This window comes from Heloderma suspectum, chromosome 2, assembly GCF_057233095.1.
Source record: "Heloderma suspectum isolate Gila_16-S chromosome 2, 16-S_ref, whole genome shotgun sequence".
Classification (NCBI taxonomy): Eukaryota; Metazoa; Chordata; class Lepidosauria; order Squamata; family Helodermatidae; genus Heloderma; species Heloderma suspectum.
In genome coordinates, this window is record NC_139459.1 from 206,181,471 (window position 1) to 206,194,796 (window position 13,326).

Here is a 13,326-nt window from a genome sequence, read left to right on the forward strand (position 1 = left end):
ATTCTGTGTTTGAGTTGGGACATGAAGGAGGGGTTCAGAAGGGAACAGGCTCCACCAGAGAGGAATTCCTGAAAATGTAGCAGCTTCTGGCAAGCTTTTGCTGCTCCTTCAGCTGTGCAAGTAGGCTGCTTTTTCTTTTGGCGGTGCGCTCTTTGGTTTCAGTCCCTTCTCCCACCTCCTTGTCCTGTTGGCTAAGGGCCCATTTATAATTGGACCCGGAAATATTGCTCTGCTGCCCTAACCACCTTCTCCTGCTGCCAACAAGCCCAGCTATGCAGCATCTATTCAGTAGTCTGACTTTTGCAGGGCTGAATGCCGCTTGACTCAGCTCAGAAGGAGCTGAGTTGTTTTTCCTTGTTCTAAAGGAAAAGAATCATGACTGGTGGCAGAAAAGAGAGAGCTCCACTTTTCCCTACTGCACAGTATAATGCAATTGGCCAAATGTCACCTTGCTTCTGTGCTTAATTACTATCTCTCCTTGATTACAGATTACTTCTTTCTGGAATTATACTAGTACCATTTCTCATTCAGTTACTATCATATGGTATTTGGTTGAATTTACATTATGCAGAGCTTCATCCTAGCCTTTACTTTGAGCCAGGAAAGCAGTCTTTCATGGGATCCAGTGGACTTCTGATCCTTAATAATACAGGTAAGGGCACAGAACAAAATACTGAGATATGGCTGTTCATACAACATGCTAACCCACACTCAGTGGTTGAGTGTGGGTTGTTGTTGAACCATGGATTAGCGTGTTGTCTGAACCCAGAACATTTTCCACAGGGTGGCTTGTTAACCATGCAGTTTGGCAAGTTAATCACCCTGAATGACCCAATGGCAAACCATGGGTTCTCAAGGTGGCTTGTTCGAGAAAAATAAGCCACACTGCATGGGTAACAAACCACCCTACAGAAAATGTCCTGGGTTCAGACAACAAGGCTCAGGACCACAACACCTGGTTCAACAACAACCCATACTCATTGTAGGTTAGCATGTTGTGCAAACTCAGTGGCCACATTCAGATGATCGCAGGGGTGAAAGAACCCATTGTGTGTTCTTCACCTGCACATGCCACACGTGCGACCGCAAATTCCATAATTATCCACAATGCAATGTGAGTTGCTGTGTCATCTGAACAGTTCAGGCTGAGATCCAATGCGGTGTAGTGGTTAGAGTGTTGGGCTACCATTACACTAGGGAGATTAGAATTCAAATCTGTCCTCAGATATGAAACGCATTGACCTGGTTCGCATGACATGGGTGCCTCATGAGCCACAGCACCCATGGGTGCCATTTTGAAAATGCAACTTGAATATAAGCCAGGGGTTGTTGTGTCATGCAAACCCAATGACCACTGTAGCCCTTAACCCTTTAACCCTTGCATAGCCCACAGTTGCCAGGTTTGCATGATATGGCAACCCCTGGCAAACCCTGGCAACAGGTTGCATATTCAAAATGGCAGCCGGCACTTGCCGCAGCCCCTCTATGTGTTAAATAACCCACAGTGGGCTATTGTCTTGTGCGAACTGGCCCATTGAGTTTCCTTGGTTGAGGTTTGCTACGAACATAAAATGTGTTTGAGGGAGGGCTCACCATGTCTACCGCCATGAGCCCTTTGGTAGAAGGGTGGGATATAAATGTAATAAGTAATAAGGTTTATATTCAATTTCAGTATAAGCAGAAGTAGAAAATGAATGAAGAACAGGTATTCTAGAAGAAAAACCAAAGAGAACAGCCACCATACCATACAGTATTCCTGTTGCAGAAGTATCACACAATTCTGTGATCCCCTCAGTGCAGTCCTTGGCTGCTCAAATTGGCATGCATGCTCTCTTTTGGGAATTAAGCCTGGCAACATGCAGCTGAACAGGGTCAAAAAGTACTAGGGTTGTAGAATGGATTGTGCCATTTCAGACTGCTACTGGGTGTAACCTCTTTTCAAGTTTTGTTTTGTACGAGAATGTTCAAAATATGACACACACACATACCAGCTGCAGTCTGACCAGCTGCAATCTGTTCTGTCACCATGGGATTCTGCTACCTCAGTTCTAGCTTGTTCTTTTACATACATCTATGTCACCTCAGAAACCAGCAGAATGAGGTAGTAAAGTAAGTTGGTAAAATTCTTGATGGCTCTGTACTTCTTGAGAATGCAAGAAGGTGAGATCATACTTTTGAATGTTCCTGCAACCCTGGGAAATGGAACTTGGTTGTAGTGCAGGGTAAAATATCTAGAAGAAATACAAAGTTTCTGAGATTTGGGATTGAGACATTTTTTCACTTTGTGTTACTAAATCCAGGTAACTTTTTATAAGGGGAACTGAGGTGGCCACATTACGATGCAGGTTGAAATGAGTGCTTCAAGCAGCAGACTGGAAAGCAGCAGCTCTTGCATTATTTGTTAAATAACTTACAAAAAGTTCAAAAATTATGGCAACAGTTTAAGAGGAAATGCTTCTTTTAAACACACACACACACACAAATATTTTATGAAGGATTTTTTTTCATACATTATGTCAGAAAATATTGTAAGACATCGTATAACACAGCACCCCTCACCCCCAAGAGCTTCTTCTAAAACATGTTGCTGCTTTACATAGTTGGGTCAACACATGGAGGTTGACACTATCAGCAATCCTAGAACTACATTTTTCCAGACAATCCCTACTGAAATATGTGATACGTTATCTCAGAGTAAGTATGTAAAATTTAAGTTTAACTGTGAAGTATAACAACCCTTTAAAGCATTTATACAAATTGATGCGCATTAAATGTTACATATAATATTTAAATTGTGCCCTGTGTTTCATTTTGGTAGTTCCCTGTTTGTTTGGGAAGTAAAGATTTGGCCATAATCCTCTGATTATTCTCTTAAGACATCTTGCTGTTTTACCAGGTGCAAGCATTGACAATTTAATCCGTGCAGTGAAGAGTCAGAATATCCTGTTGGAAGTCATCTCTGGCAACAATGTTAGTAACCAACTAGTACACAACGGGGCTATAAAAGTAGCCCTTCAAGATAAGGTAACTTTTCATTATTTTACTCCTTTTTGGAGAACGAATCAAGATATCCAGTAGATTAGCCTTCCCCAACTCGGTGCCCTCCAGATGTTTTGGGATGAAATTCCCAGAATTCCTGACCATTGCTCATGCTGGCTGGGGCTGATTGGAGTTGGAAGTCTGAAAATCTTGAGGGCACCAGATTACGGAAGACTGCAGAAGATGACCCCTCCCCCCAAAAAAGTGGCTTGATTATTAAGATAATTATAGTGCGATCCATGTACATAACACTTCACAGGGATTCGTAAGAAGACTGCTCACTGCCTATATTCTAAAACTGACTGTAGGAAGGGCAACCAACAGGAGAAGTGTAAGATATACCTTCCAAAATACAATAGCTGAAGTGGCCAAATGTCACCTCCCTGTATCTCATGTTTCCTTATGCCCTTCCCCTCGTGACACTTTATTCTTTTGGAGACATTTAGTGTGTTATTGTTCCTTGATAGCTGAATCTCTCTCCAGTCTTTTGAACCAAATACTCATCAGAGCTTGGTGAAGGTGGCATCCTTAAGTTAGTGTGTGTGTGTGTGTGTGTGTGTGTGGCGGGGGGGTAGACATTTTGGATCCTGATTTGCAATCTGACTTAGAGAAAAACAAGACACAGTTGCTAGATGAACTTCAGTGAAACTGGACTTCAGTGAAACTGGGTGTGCAGTAAGGTACACATGTGCTCTTTGGGAATTAGATGCAGGTTTACCAGTTTGGCTATCTGCTTGAAGGAGTGCATTTGCCTCCAGTCTGCTTTTCTTTGTTAACAAAATAACTATTACAGAAATACTATAATAAAACTCTGGTACTCTCTCATCAAAAAGAAACCAAACCATGGAATATTGCCTCTAGAAATTTTCCCCACTTATGGAAGAGGAGTGAAAAAGTACCATTATACTGCTGCAAAGGAGTAAGACGTTATAAGGAAGCTGGCAAAACGTGAAGGAATTACAGTGATTCCATTTTGTTAGGCGCTGGATCTACACATAGCAGTTATACCATTATCATAACTGTTGGTACACATGACACCAATGAGCACCAATAGTTATGATAACTGTATGATAACGGTATAACTGCTATGTGTAGATTCAGCCAGGGTGAGTTGTGCTTTACTTACTGACCAAAGCTTTTAGAATGGTACAGACTCCACATCTAAATAAAGGATTAAATACCTGTCTACTGAGAGCAAACTTCAAAAGAAAGGTCTTCTTATAGAACCCCCTGGGAAATGATCATGCTCAGCTTTAAGGGAGAGGTGCAGTTACTTATGGGGCAGGCACTTGAAATGCCTTCCTATTCAGCCTTTGCTATTCAGATGATATAGTCAACGGAGGATTCTTGGCTAGTCATTAAAATGACCCCCCCCCACTCCCAAATTGTTAAAGGCATTTCATTGCACATACTTTGAACTTTAAAGCAAATGCATCTTATGGTTGTTTATTGACTGGCCATCAGTAAAAGCAATTATTATGTAAATTATGATTGCTTGCTTTGTCTATTGGCTGTTGCTTTCTCAGTACTCCCTTCACTGACACACTTCAGTTCTGACCTCTGTCTCATGTCTTGATTTGGTTCAGAAATACAGGTTCACACTTATGTGCCATGTGGAAGTCACTAATTGCTTTCCAGTGCTTGTCAACATCATCAGCAATGCACTTCTGCAAATGTTTAATTCTACTGCCCATATTCGAATCTGGAGTCAAGCATTTCTAGGCGTAAGTGTTTAAGTGGGATCATAAAAACTGTTTCTAGTGTGTGGTGGTGGGAAGGGAGGTTCTATAAAAGGGAGGTTTTATAATATATATAAATATTATATTTATATTTAAAAAGAATATACAGAGATATTCTTTTTAAAGGATATTGTTAACATGTATTTTTAGAATATATTAAAATATGGAGAAATCCATTTTTAAAGCAAAAATTGTAATATGTTCTTTTTGAAAGGGCTCTTGATCCATCATTCTAATAAGACATACAGTGTTTTCTTTCATTGTTCTCACTGAGAATCAACAGTTGTAATTAGTGCAGATGCAGATAGGTTCCACCCCTTTGCCCCAGAACCTCATTCCCTTCTGTTTCTCTTCCCACAAGGCTCATACCCTGTTCACTAGATGGGAGGAGATGCTGCGGACAGCTTCCTTCCTTTTTGCTCTGACCTGTGCATTCACTGCTCCACAATGGACCCCACAGCCCCTCAGGCTTGCATCCATAGTGATTTGGATCTTCCAGGGTTCCCAAAGTAGGTTGCCCCTTCCCCCAATGCTAGAGACATCCACTACCTGAGGAACTTTTGTGTGTGGGAAGGAATTACCACCTACCAGTAGTGCTGTTGTGCTGTCTCCCTCTGATGGAGAGCAGAAGCCATTGTAGGGGTCTAGGGTGTCCCTTGACCTATGGAACACAGTCTACGCAGCATGTCATAGTTCCCTGCAGTGAGCCAGTGTCATTAGCTCCAATTTCTGAGAGGATTGCTTGGATGGTCTTGTAGAAGTTTTCCACTCTTTCCTGTGCCTGACAGAAAACTACCAGTGAACCCTGATACTGAAGGGTTTCCAAGGTCACATTCACATCCTTGCAGATGGAGAGAAGGCAAATGAGTAAGTCAACAAAGTATGGATGTAGATGGACACTGAGTCTTCTCAGATAGGCTACCAGGGCTATCATCATTTTTCTGAAGACCCTGGGGGCTGCTAATAGTCTGAAGGAGAGCTCTCTTTATTGATAATGTTCCCTCTGATAGTAAAATCCGATATATTTTCTGAGTCAAGTACATTGGAATATGCAGATAAGGTTCTGTGAGACCAAGGGAATGTCCCCTGCTTAGATACTCTCCGTGATGGATTCTAGAGTCTCTGTATGGAACTTGCATTTCCACATGAACTGTGAAGAATAAAAATCTATAAATGAGCTGTGCCCACAAGTCCTGCTTAGTGGCCTTCATTTCTAATATGGTGTTGATGGCTTATAGGATTAGTTAGTGTTTTTTCACTGTGCAAGTCATGGTAGACATAACAAAATGTTTGCGAGGCAGACTTGCAAATTTCAGTGCTTATCCGTTGTTAGATATCTCCTTAGATAAGTTGATGTACAGTACAGAGTTGTAGTCCTTGGTCCTATCAGAAAACATCACTATGTCATAGGGTCCTACAAACATGGAGCTATAGCACTCATCCCCTGCTGTAAAGTCTGACTCTGTCTCTCTCTCTCTCTCTCTCTCAGTACAGCCCCCACTTAAACAAAAGAGGGAGGAAAAATCAAGGAAAAAAGCAGGTCCTGACAGTTGTGGCAGCGAGCCAGATTAAAAACAAACCCTGTAGTCTGGAGCAAGGCAGGACAGGAACTGGGAGGGGTCTCTCTGTGTCTGTCTCTCTTCCAGGAAGTGACACATATCTGCTTAACATAGCCCTGTTTTTTTGGAATGAGCAGAATACCCCATCTGAGGATACCCCCATCCACTATAGGCAAAGGAACTGGTACCAAGCAGAGTGTCAAAGGTCCAGGCAAGATCAGCTTGCCTGAGTTCAATACCTCTAGCAATTTTTCCGAAAGAAAGGTCAGGCAAAGGCCTGGCAATGTTTGCAGGACTCCACAATAGTTCTAGTGATGTTTAACCCCACCCCACCCCTGCGTACACACATGCACCCCCCCTTTATTCCCATTCATGAACTCAAGAGGATGTCTGTGTAATTGGCCCACAACTGCTCCTGTCTATATAAATAAAACCTTAATATATACTGTTGTCAAAGTGATTATAAACATCCTTTTTCTGATTCATTTTCCAGGAAATTACTGTGGAAAAACTGTGGTTTTATTTTTCAAATATATACATATCTGCGGCCATTATTTTATTCCCTGCTTTTCTGCCACACTTTGCAATGAGAAGCATTAATGACTACAAGGTAAAATGATTAAATGTGCTTGAAATATATTCTATTACAATAGCTAGATATTTGATTTCAATTAGAGTGGGGGCACTAAATGCATATGTATGCAGATATGTTACATTCAAGATTTTAAAAAAATCTCATTCATCCTTCCAGTAGTTAGAAGAGGGATAGAAAGGGAACGAAAAATACTCCGGGTGAATGACTGGCTACGAAGGTGGTGCCGACATGGGAGATTTGGATGCTGGGACCACGGGTGATACTTCCTGGAAGATGGACTGTTGGCAAGGGACAGGTTGCACCACACAAAGACTGGGAAGAATGTGTTTGGCCACAGCATGAAGAACTCTATTGGGAGGGCTTTAAACTGAATCCTATGGGGAAAGGAGATGTAAAGCTGGGGGTAACAATGGATGAAGGCTCATGCACCGCAACGGAGAGAACAGCTCTAATAGTGCCCAATAATAGTCTTCACAAACTTATAGGGATGTACGAAAGTTACTTACCTTTTCGAAGGGTGACATTCGTGGTGGGGAGGGAGGCACTCCGTACCTCCCCCCGAAATCCTACCCCAGCTGGTTCTGCTCCACGGCGACTCCGCAGAGCCGCCGGCCGGGTGCATCTGCACGGCAGGTCTGCGGACGCAAATGGTGGCTGGCATAGTGGCTGCCATTTGCGTCCCTCCTCTGAGCTGTAATAGGCTACATAGATACTTATGTAGCCTATCACGGCTTGCCAGGGACGCAAATGGCGGCCAGCATAGTGGCCGCCATTTGCGGCCACAGCCCGGCAGTGGCTGGAGCTGCCGGAGCTGCTGCTGCCGCCAAAGCCACCACCGCTGCCGCGGACAGAACCGTTGCCAGGTAGGCTCCGTTTTGCGGGGCTTTCGTGGGGTGGTGGGGCGGGTTGCTCTGTTCTGCCACAGATTCCGGGGGGCCGAATTCACTGGAATTCGGCCTCCCTGGGATGTGTGGTAGAATTCTCTAACATCCCTACAAACATATAGGAAGAAAGTCAGACTATGAAGCACATGGTCTTCGATGTCTATATACTAATGCCCTCACCTGAACTTCGGGGGGAGAAGCGAAGCGCCTCCTCCCCACCGCGAAGCACCCCTGCGAAAAGGTAAGTGACTTTCGTACATCCCTATTCCTGACTTGAAGTGTTGCGGATAACTTCCTCCTACAGAAAGTAGAGGAAGGAACTAGAGGATCAGCTAGCCTTGACTTGATCCTAACCAACAGAGATGACTTAGTGGATAAAGTAGCAGTTACAGGAACTCTGGGGAAAAGCGACCATGAGTTCTTGGTTCTAAAGGAAGCAAAAGCCGAGTGTAGCCAAATGCGGACCCTGGATTTTAGGAAAGCCAATTTTAATAAACTCAGAACAATTATAAGTAGGGCCCCATGGCAAGCGAGAAAAGGAGTCCAAGATGGGTAGTTTTTTAAAAAGGAAATTTTCAAGGCACAATTACAAACAATTCCAACAAGAAAAAAAGGTGGTAACAGAAGAAGCCAATGTGGCTTCACAAAAAGCTTAGAGATGACCTGAAAACAAAAAAGGACACATATAGGAAGTGGAAGGAAGGACAAGCAACGAAGGAAGAGTACAGGCAGGTAGCACAGAATTGCAGGATGGCATCAGGAAGGCTAAAGCTGAGAACGAGCTGAGGTTAGTGAAGGATGCTAAAAGCAACAAAAAGTCTTTCTTCAGATATATGCATAGTAAAAGACAGAGGAAAGAAATCATAGAATAGTAGTAGTAGGGTTGGAAGGGGCCTACAAGGCCATCGAGTCCAACCCCCTGCTCAGTGCAGGAATCCAAGTCAGAGCATCTAAATGGTGGTTCAACTATTAAATAAGGATGGCAAAATGATAACATGACAAAGAAAAGGCAGAAGTGCTCAATTCCTACTTTGGCTCACAGGCTCAGTCTTCTCCCGAAACAGGGTCTATGACCCCCCTGGCAAAGGCGAAGTACAGGCTGAAGGGGCAGGATTGCAGCTGGAGATCGATAGGCATATGGTCAAGGAACACCTAATTACTTTGAGTGAGTTCAAATCCCCAGGGCCAGATGAACTGCATCCTGGAGTAATAAAGGAACTGATAAAAGAGCTCTCAGAACCACTCTCTATTACCTTTGAGAAATCATGGAGGATGGGTGAAGTGCCAGATGACTGGAGGAAGGCTAATGTTGTCCCTATCTTCAAAAAGGGTAAAAAGGAGGAACCTGGGAACTGCAGACCAATCAGTCTGACATCAATCCCTGGGAAAATTCTGGGCAGATTATAAACCAATCCATCTGTAAGCATCTTGAAAACAATGCAGTGATTACTTGAAGCCAACATGGATTTGTCAAGAACAAATACTGCCAGATGAATCTGATCTCATTTTTTGATCAGGTAACCTCCCTTGTGGACTGTGGGAATGCTGTAGACATAATATACCTCAACTTCAGCAAAGCTTTTGACAAAGTACCCCATGATATCCTGATGAGCAAACTAGCTCAAAGCTAGATGAAACAAGTATCAGGTGGATCCACAGTTGGCTACAGAATCGGACTCAAAGAGTGCTTATCAATGGGATCTTCTCAAAGTGGGGAGAGGTAATGAGTGGGGTACCGCAGGGTTCAGTCCTGGACCAAGTGCTCTTCAACGTTTTTAGTAATGACTTGGAGGAGGAGGTGCAGGGAATGCTGATCAAATTTGCAGATGACACAAAATTGGGCAGGATAGCTAATACCTTGGAAGACAGAAACAGAATTCAAAGTGATCTTGATAGACTGGAGCGCTGGGCAGAAAACAACAGAATGAAATTTAATAGGGCTATAAATGCCAAGTTCTACACCTAGGAAAAAGAAACAAGATGGGGGATACTTAGCTCAACAACACTACAAGCGAGAAGGATCTTGGAATTGTTGTGCGTCACAAGCTAAATATGAGCCAACAATGTGATGTGGCTGCAAAAAGGGCAAATGCTCTTTTGGGCTGCATTAATACTAGCATAGCTTCCAAATCCTGTGAAGTTCTAATTCCTCTCTACTCAACACTGGTTAGGCCTCATCTGGAGTACTGTGTCCAGTTCTGGGCACCGCACCTTAAGAATGATGCAGACAAGCTGGAGAGGGTTCAGAGGAGGGCAACAAGGGTGATCAAGGGACTGGAAACAAAGCCCTATGAGGAGAGACTGAAAGAACTGGGCATGTAGCCTTGAGAAGAGAAGACTGAGGGGAGATATGATAGCGCTCTTCAAATCTTTGAAAGGTTGTCACAGAGAGGAAGGCCAGGGTCTCTTCTCGAACATCCCAGAATGCAGAACATGGAATAATGGGCTCAAGTTACAGGAAGCCAGATTCCGTCTGAACATCAGGAAAAACTTCCTGACTGTTAGAGCAATATGACAATGGAACCAGTTACCTAGGGAGGTGGTGGGCTCTCCCACACTGGAGGCGTTCAAGACGAGGCTGGACAGCCATCTGTCAGGGATGCTCTGACTTGGATTCCTGCATTGAGCAGGGGGTTGGACTCGATGGTCTTATAGGCCCCTTTCAACCCTACTATTTTATGATTCTATGAAATGAGCAGAGAATTACACATAAGAGAATCAAACCGATTTAAAAGCTACAGCAAGATTTAAAAGGCCTAGGGAAATAAAAAGGTATTCACATGATGCCCAAAGGATATTTGCAATGCCCTTCCTGGGGAAGGGTGTTGCTACCAAAATGGCTCTTTCACTCATTGCCACCCTCAACATGTCACATGGCAAGAGCACCAGAAGAAGCGCATGGAATGACAATTTCAGAGTCCAGAGATCTGTGTGCACCTCCCATTGTCCTTCCAGCTAGCATTCTCACCTCACTGGAAATTACCCAGGCTTGGAGACCCAAATATCTTGCCTCAGACAGAAAGTGAGTTCTGGCAGGGAATATCTGCAGCACCATACCAATCTCACTGTAACCACACTGTTTGCCAGGGCTCTGCAGGGCAGGAGAAAACCTAGAAGAGGGATGCCGCCTGAGAGGTAGTGGTGGGCTAGACATATTGGCCCAGGCAGTGGTGACCTTGGTGGGCCAAGCATGAAGAGCAGCCTCTTCTGCCGCAACAAGAAAAGGGAACAGAGGGAACGGGGATCTGAGTTCCCTCACTCAACCTACTGTTCAGTCTACATCAGGCTGGGTGGCTTACTTCAGCCCACACCGCTTAGACTGCTGTCCCTTCCCAGGGAGAGTGCTTCTGCTGCCACCATGCCAGGATCCCATCTTACGATAAGCAGTTTTTGCCGCTCCTGTTGCTGTTGCACTTAGGGCAAATTTTCAGAATGCCTGCCTCCTGTTGGCTGCTCTGTCTTCCGCATCCCTGCTCTGGAAGAAGAGTTCAATTTCATCTGGGCAGAAGCCCCGCCTTCTGTTTCATGGTGGCTCAGCCACCGCAGTCACAGCAAGCTGGAGTCTTCAGCGATGATATGGAAGTTGCTTCTTCTGGGGCTGGATCTTTGGCCCGGCAAGGAGTGCACCAGCGGGATGTCTGAGGGAGAGCCTGCAACTGGCAGGCTAAAATCCCATTTCCCCGAATGATTCATCAGGCTGTTAACACATAGCAGGAGCAGAAGGGAAGGGAGAGCTCTAATGAGCCCTATGAGGACTCTCCATCCAGAGATGCTGTGCCCATGGTGGGGGTGGACTGAGACCCAAGTGGGCACCAGATCTGCTGTTGGGAATATTGCAACCTTGTTTGCAAGTTACAGGAAGGGGGCAGTGTTACAGTTAGCTAGTTACTTTGGGGGGATTTGGGGCATAGCTAGAGTTAGGATGTCTATAGTCTACAGTTTCCTGCTCCTCTCCTCCTCCCCCTTTGCGATCTTCCTCCATTACTGGGATCACTCATGCTTGCTCCCCCTCTCTCTCCTGCCTGTGTAATGGAACACAGAATGGACTGAACAAAGTCCTTTTGAAACTCTGTACTGTACCTGCATGTATATGCAAAAAACTGCAAGTAAAGTGTTTCCCTTATTCTTTCACCAAAAAAAGGGTGTGGTCCCTTTTTGTTCTAAGATAGGCTCTGTGTGCATGTGGGACTGGTAAATGCTCATTCTGTTCTGCCTTCTTTGTGTTTTCTCTGCTAACTGCCTTTTTAACTGGAGGCAGCAATACCAAATAATCGTATCTGCAGAACTGATTACTGATGAACCTTAAGCAACTTTTTATTAATAATTTGAAATGGGTTTTACAGTTAACCAAGAGGATATCTATGGCATGGTAGAAAGAAAGTGAAGACATTGTAAACAGCACTGGTGGGAGGAAGAGATGATAAGTAGGGATGGATGAAACCTCCCCTGCCTGACCTGCATGCTGCTCGCTGAATCCCTGCTACTTACCTGACCTGGTGAGCAGTGTCAGGCAAGCTGCTGGACCATCTGGGGGGGCTCTCATTTTTTCAATGAGCCTCCATTTTTGCACAAGGCGGGGCTCTGTATTTTTGTAGATCTACTGTTTTCACAGTAGATCTACACAACAGTGGCTATAAAGGTTCATTTCTATGGCTGAAATGAATCTTTATGGCTACCATTGTGTAGATCTACTGTGAAAACAATAGATCTACAAAATTTCAGAGCCCTTTCTTGTGCAAAAATTGCCGCTCACAAGGACGCCAAGTGGCTGTGGTGAGTCCCGGCCTCACGCATGGGGTGTGGGGGTTTGCTGAGTTGGGTTCAGGAGTGTGAGCGGCGGGGGGGTATTCGGTGGGTTCCTGGACTGAGTCAGGCACCCGTGCCATTCCTAATGATAATGAGAGTCAGAAAAAATAATATCAGCATTGTGTTCAACTCTGGCCCATGCCTGTAAAATCATTTAATTAGAAGGGGCACTGAAGGGTATACCAATCTTTTGTCATTTTCTTTGCTAGATAAAAACGCGCTCCCAGCTGCGGGTCTCAGGTCTCTTTCCTTCTGCATATTGGTGTGGACAAGCTCTGGTCGATATTCCCCTGAATTGCATTCTACTCATTTTGGTGCTTTGGCCATGGTACCTAACTTTAGATATTAGTAAAAATGTGACTAAGGCCACCGTGCTTTTCTCTATGGTAAGTATGATTCATTACATAACTTCTAAAATGTGGTCATGGAACAGCTTTTAAAATGTACAGTGTTCAATTACAGACATCAACTATTACTACTTAGTAAATGATACACTTAATGAACCTCCCTCTCACAGGCCTTGAAAGGTAGGCTTCCTGTCCTTGCTTATAGAAACTTCGTTAAATATTATGGTTCCAGAAAACCCAAACCAAAGCCACTGAGAGGTCCAGGAGAATCAACAAGGTCGCACTCTCCCTGTCCCTCTCCCGGCAGAGGTCATCCCACAGGACGACCAAGGCAGTTTCCATTCTAAAACCAGGCCT

At 44.3% G+C, this 13,326-nt stretch overlaps 1 protein-coding gene across 1 annotated transcript in view; it reads left to right on the forward strand.

The window, feature by feature from the left end:
• LOC146353868 (ATP-binding cassette sub-family A member 10-like) overlaps nt 1-13,326 on the forward strand; it is a 111,933-nt gene that overhangs the window by 56,737 nt on the left and 41,870 nt on the right. Inside the window, exons 20-24 of the mRNA XM_084837522.1 lie at nt 489-652; nt 2,897-3,024; nt 4,626-4,763; nt 6,831-6,947; nt 12,832-13,008. Coding sequence (XP_084693648.1) covers nt 489-652; nt 2,897-3,024; nt 4,626-4,763; nt 6,831-6,947; nt 12,832-13,008 — 724 coding nt within the window. The remainder of the gene's footprint in view (nt 1-488; nt 653-2,896; nt 3,025-4,625; nt 4,764-6,830; nt 6,948-12,831; nt 13,009-13,326) is intronic.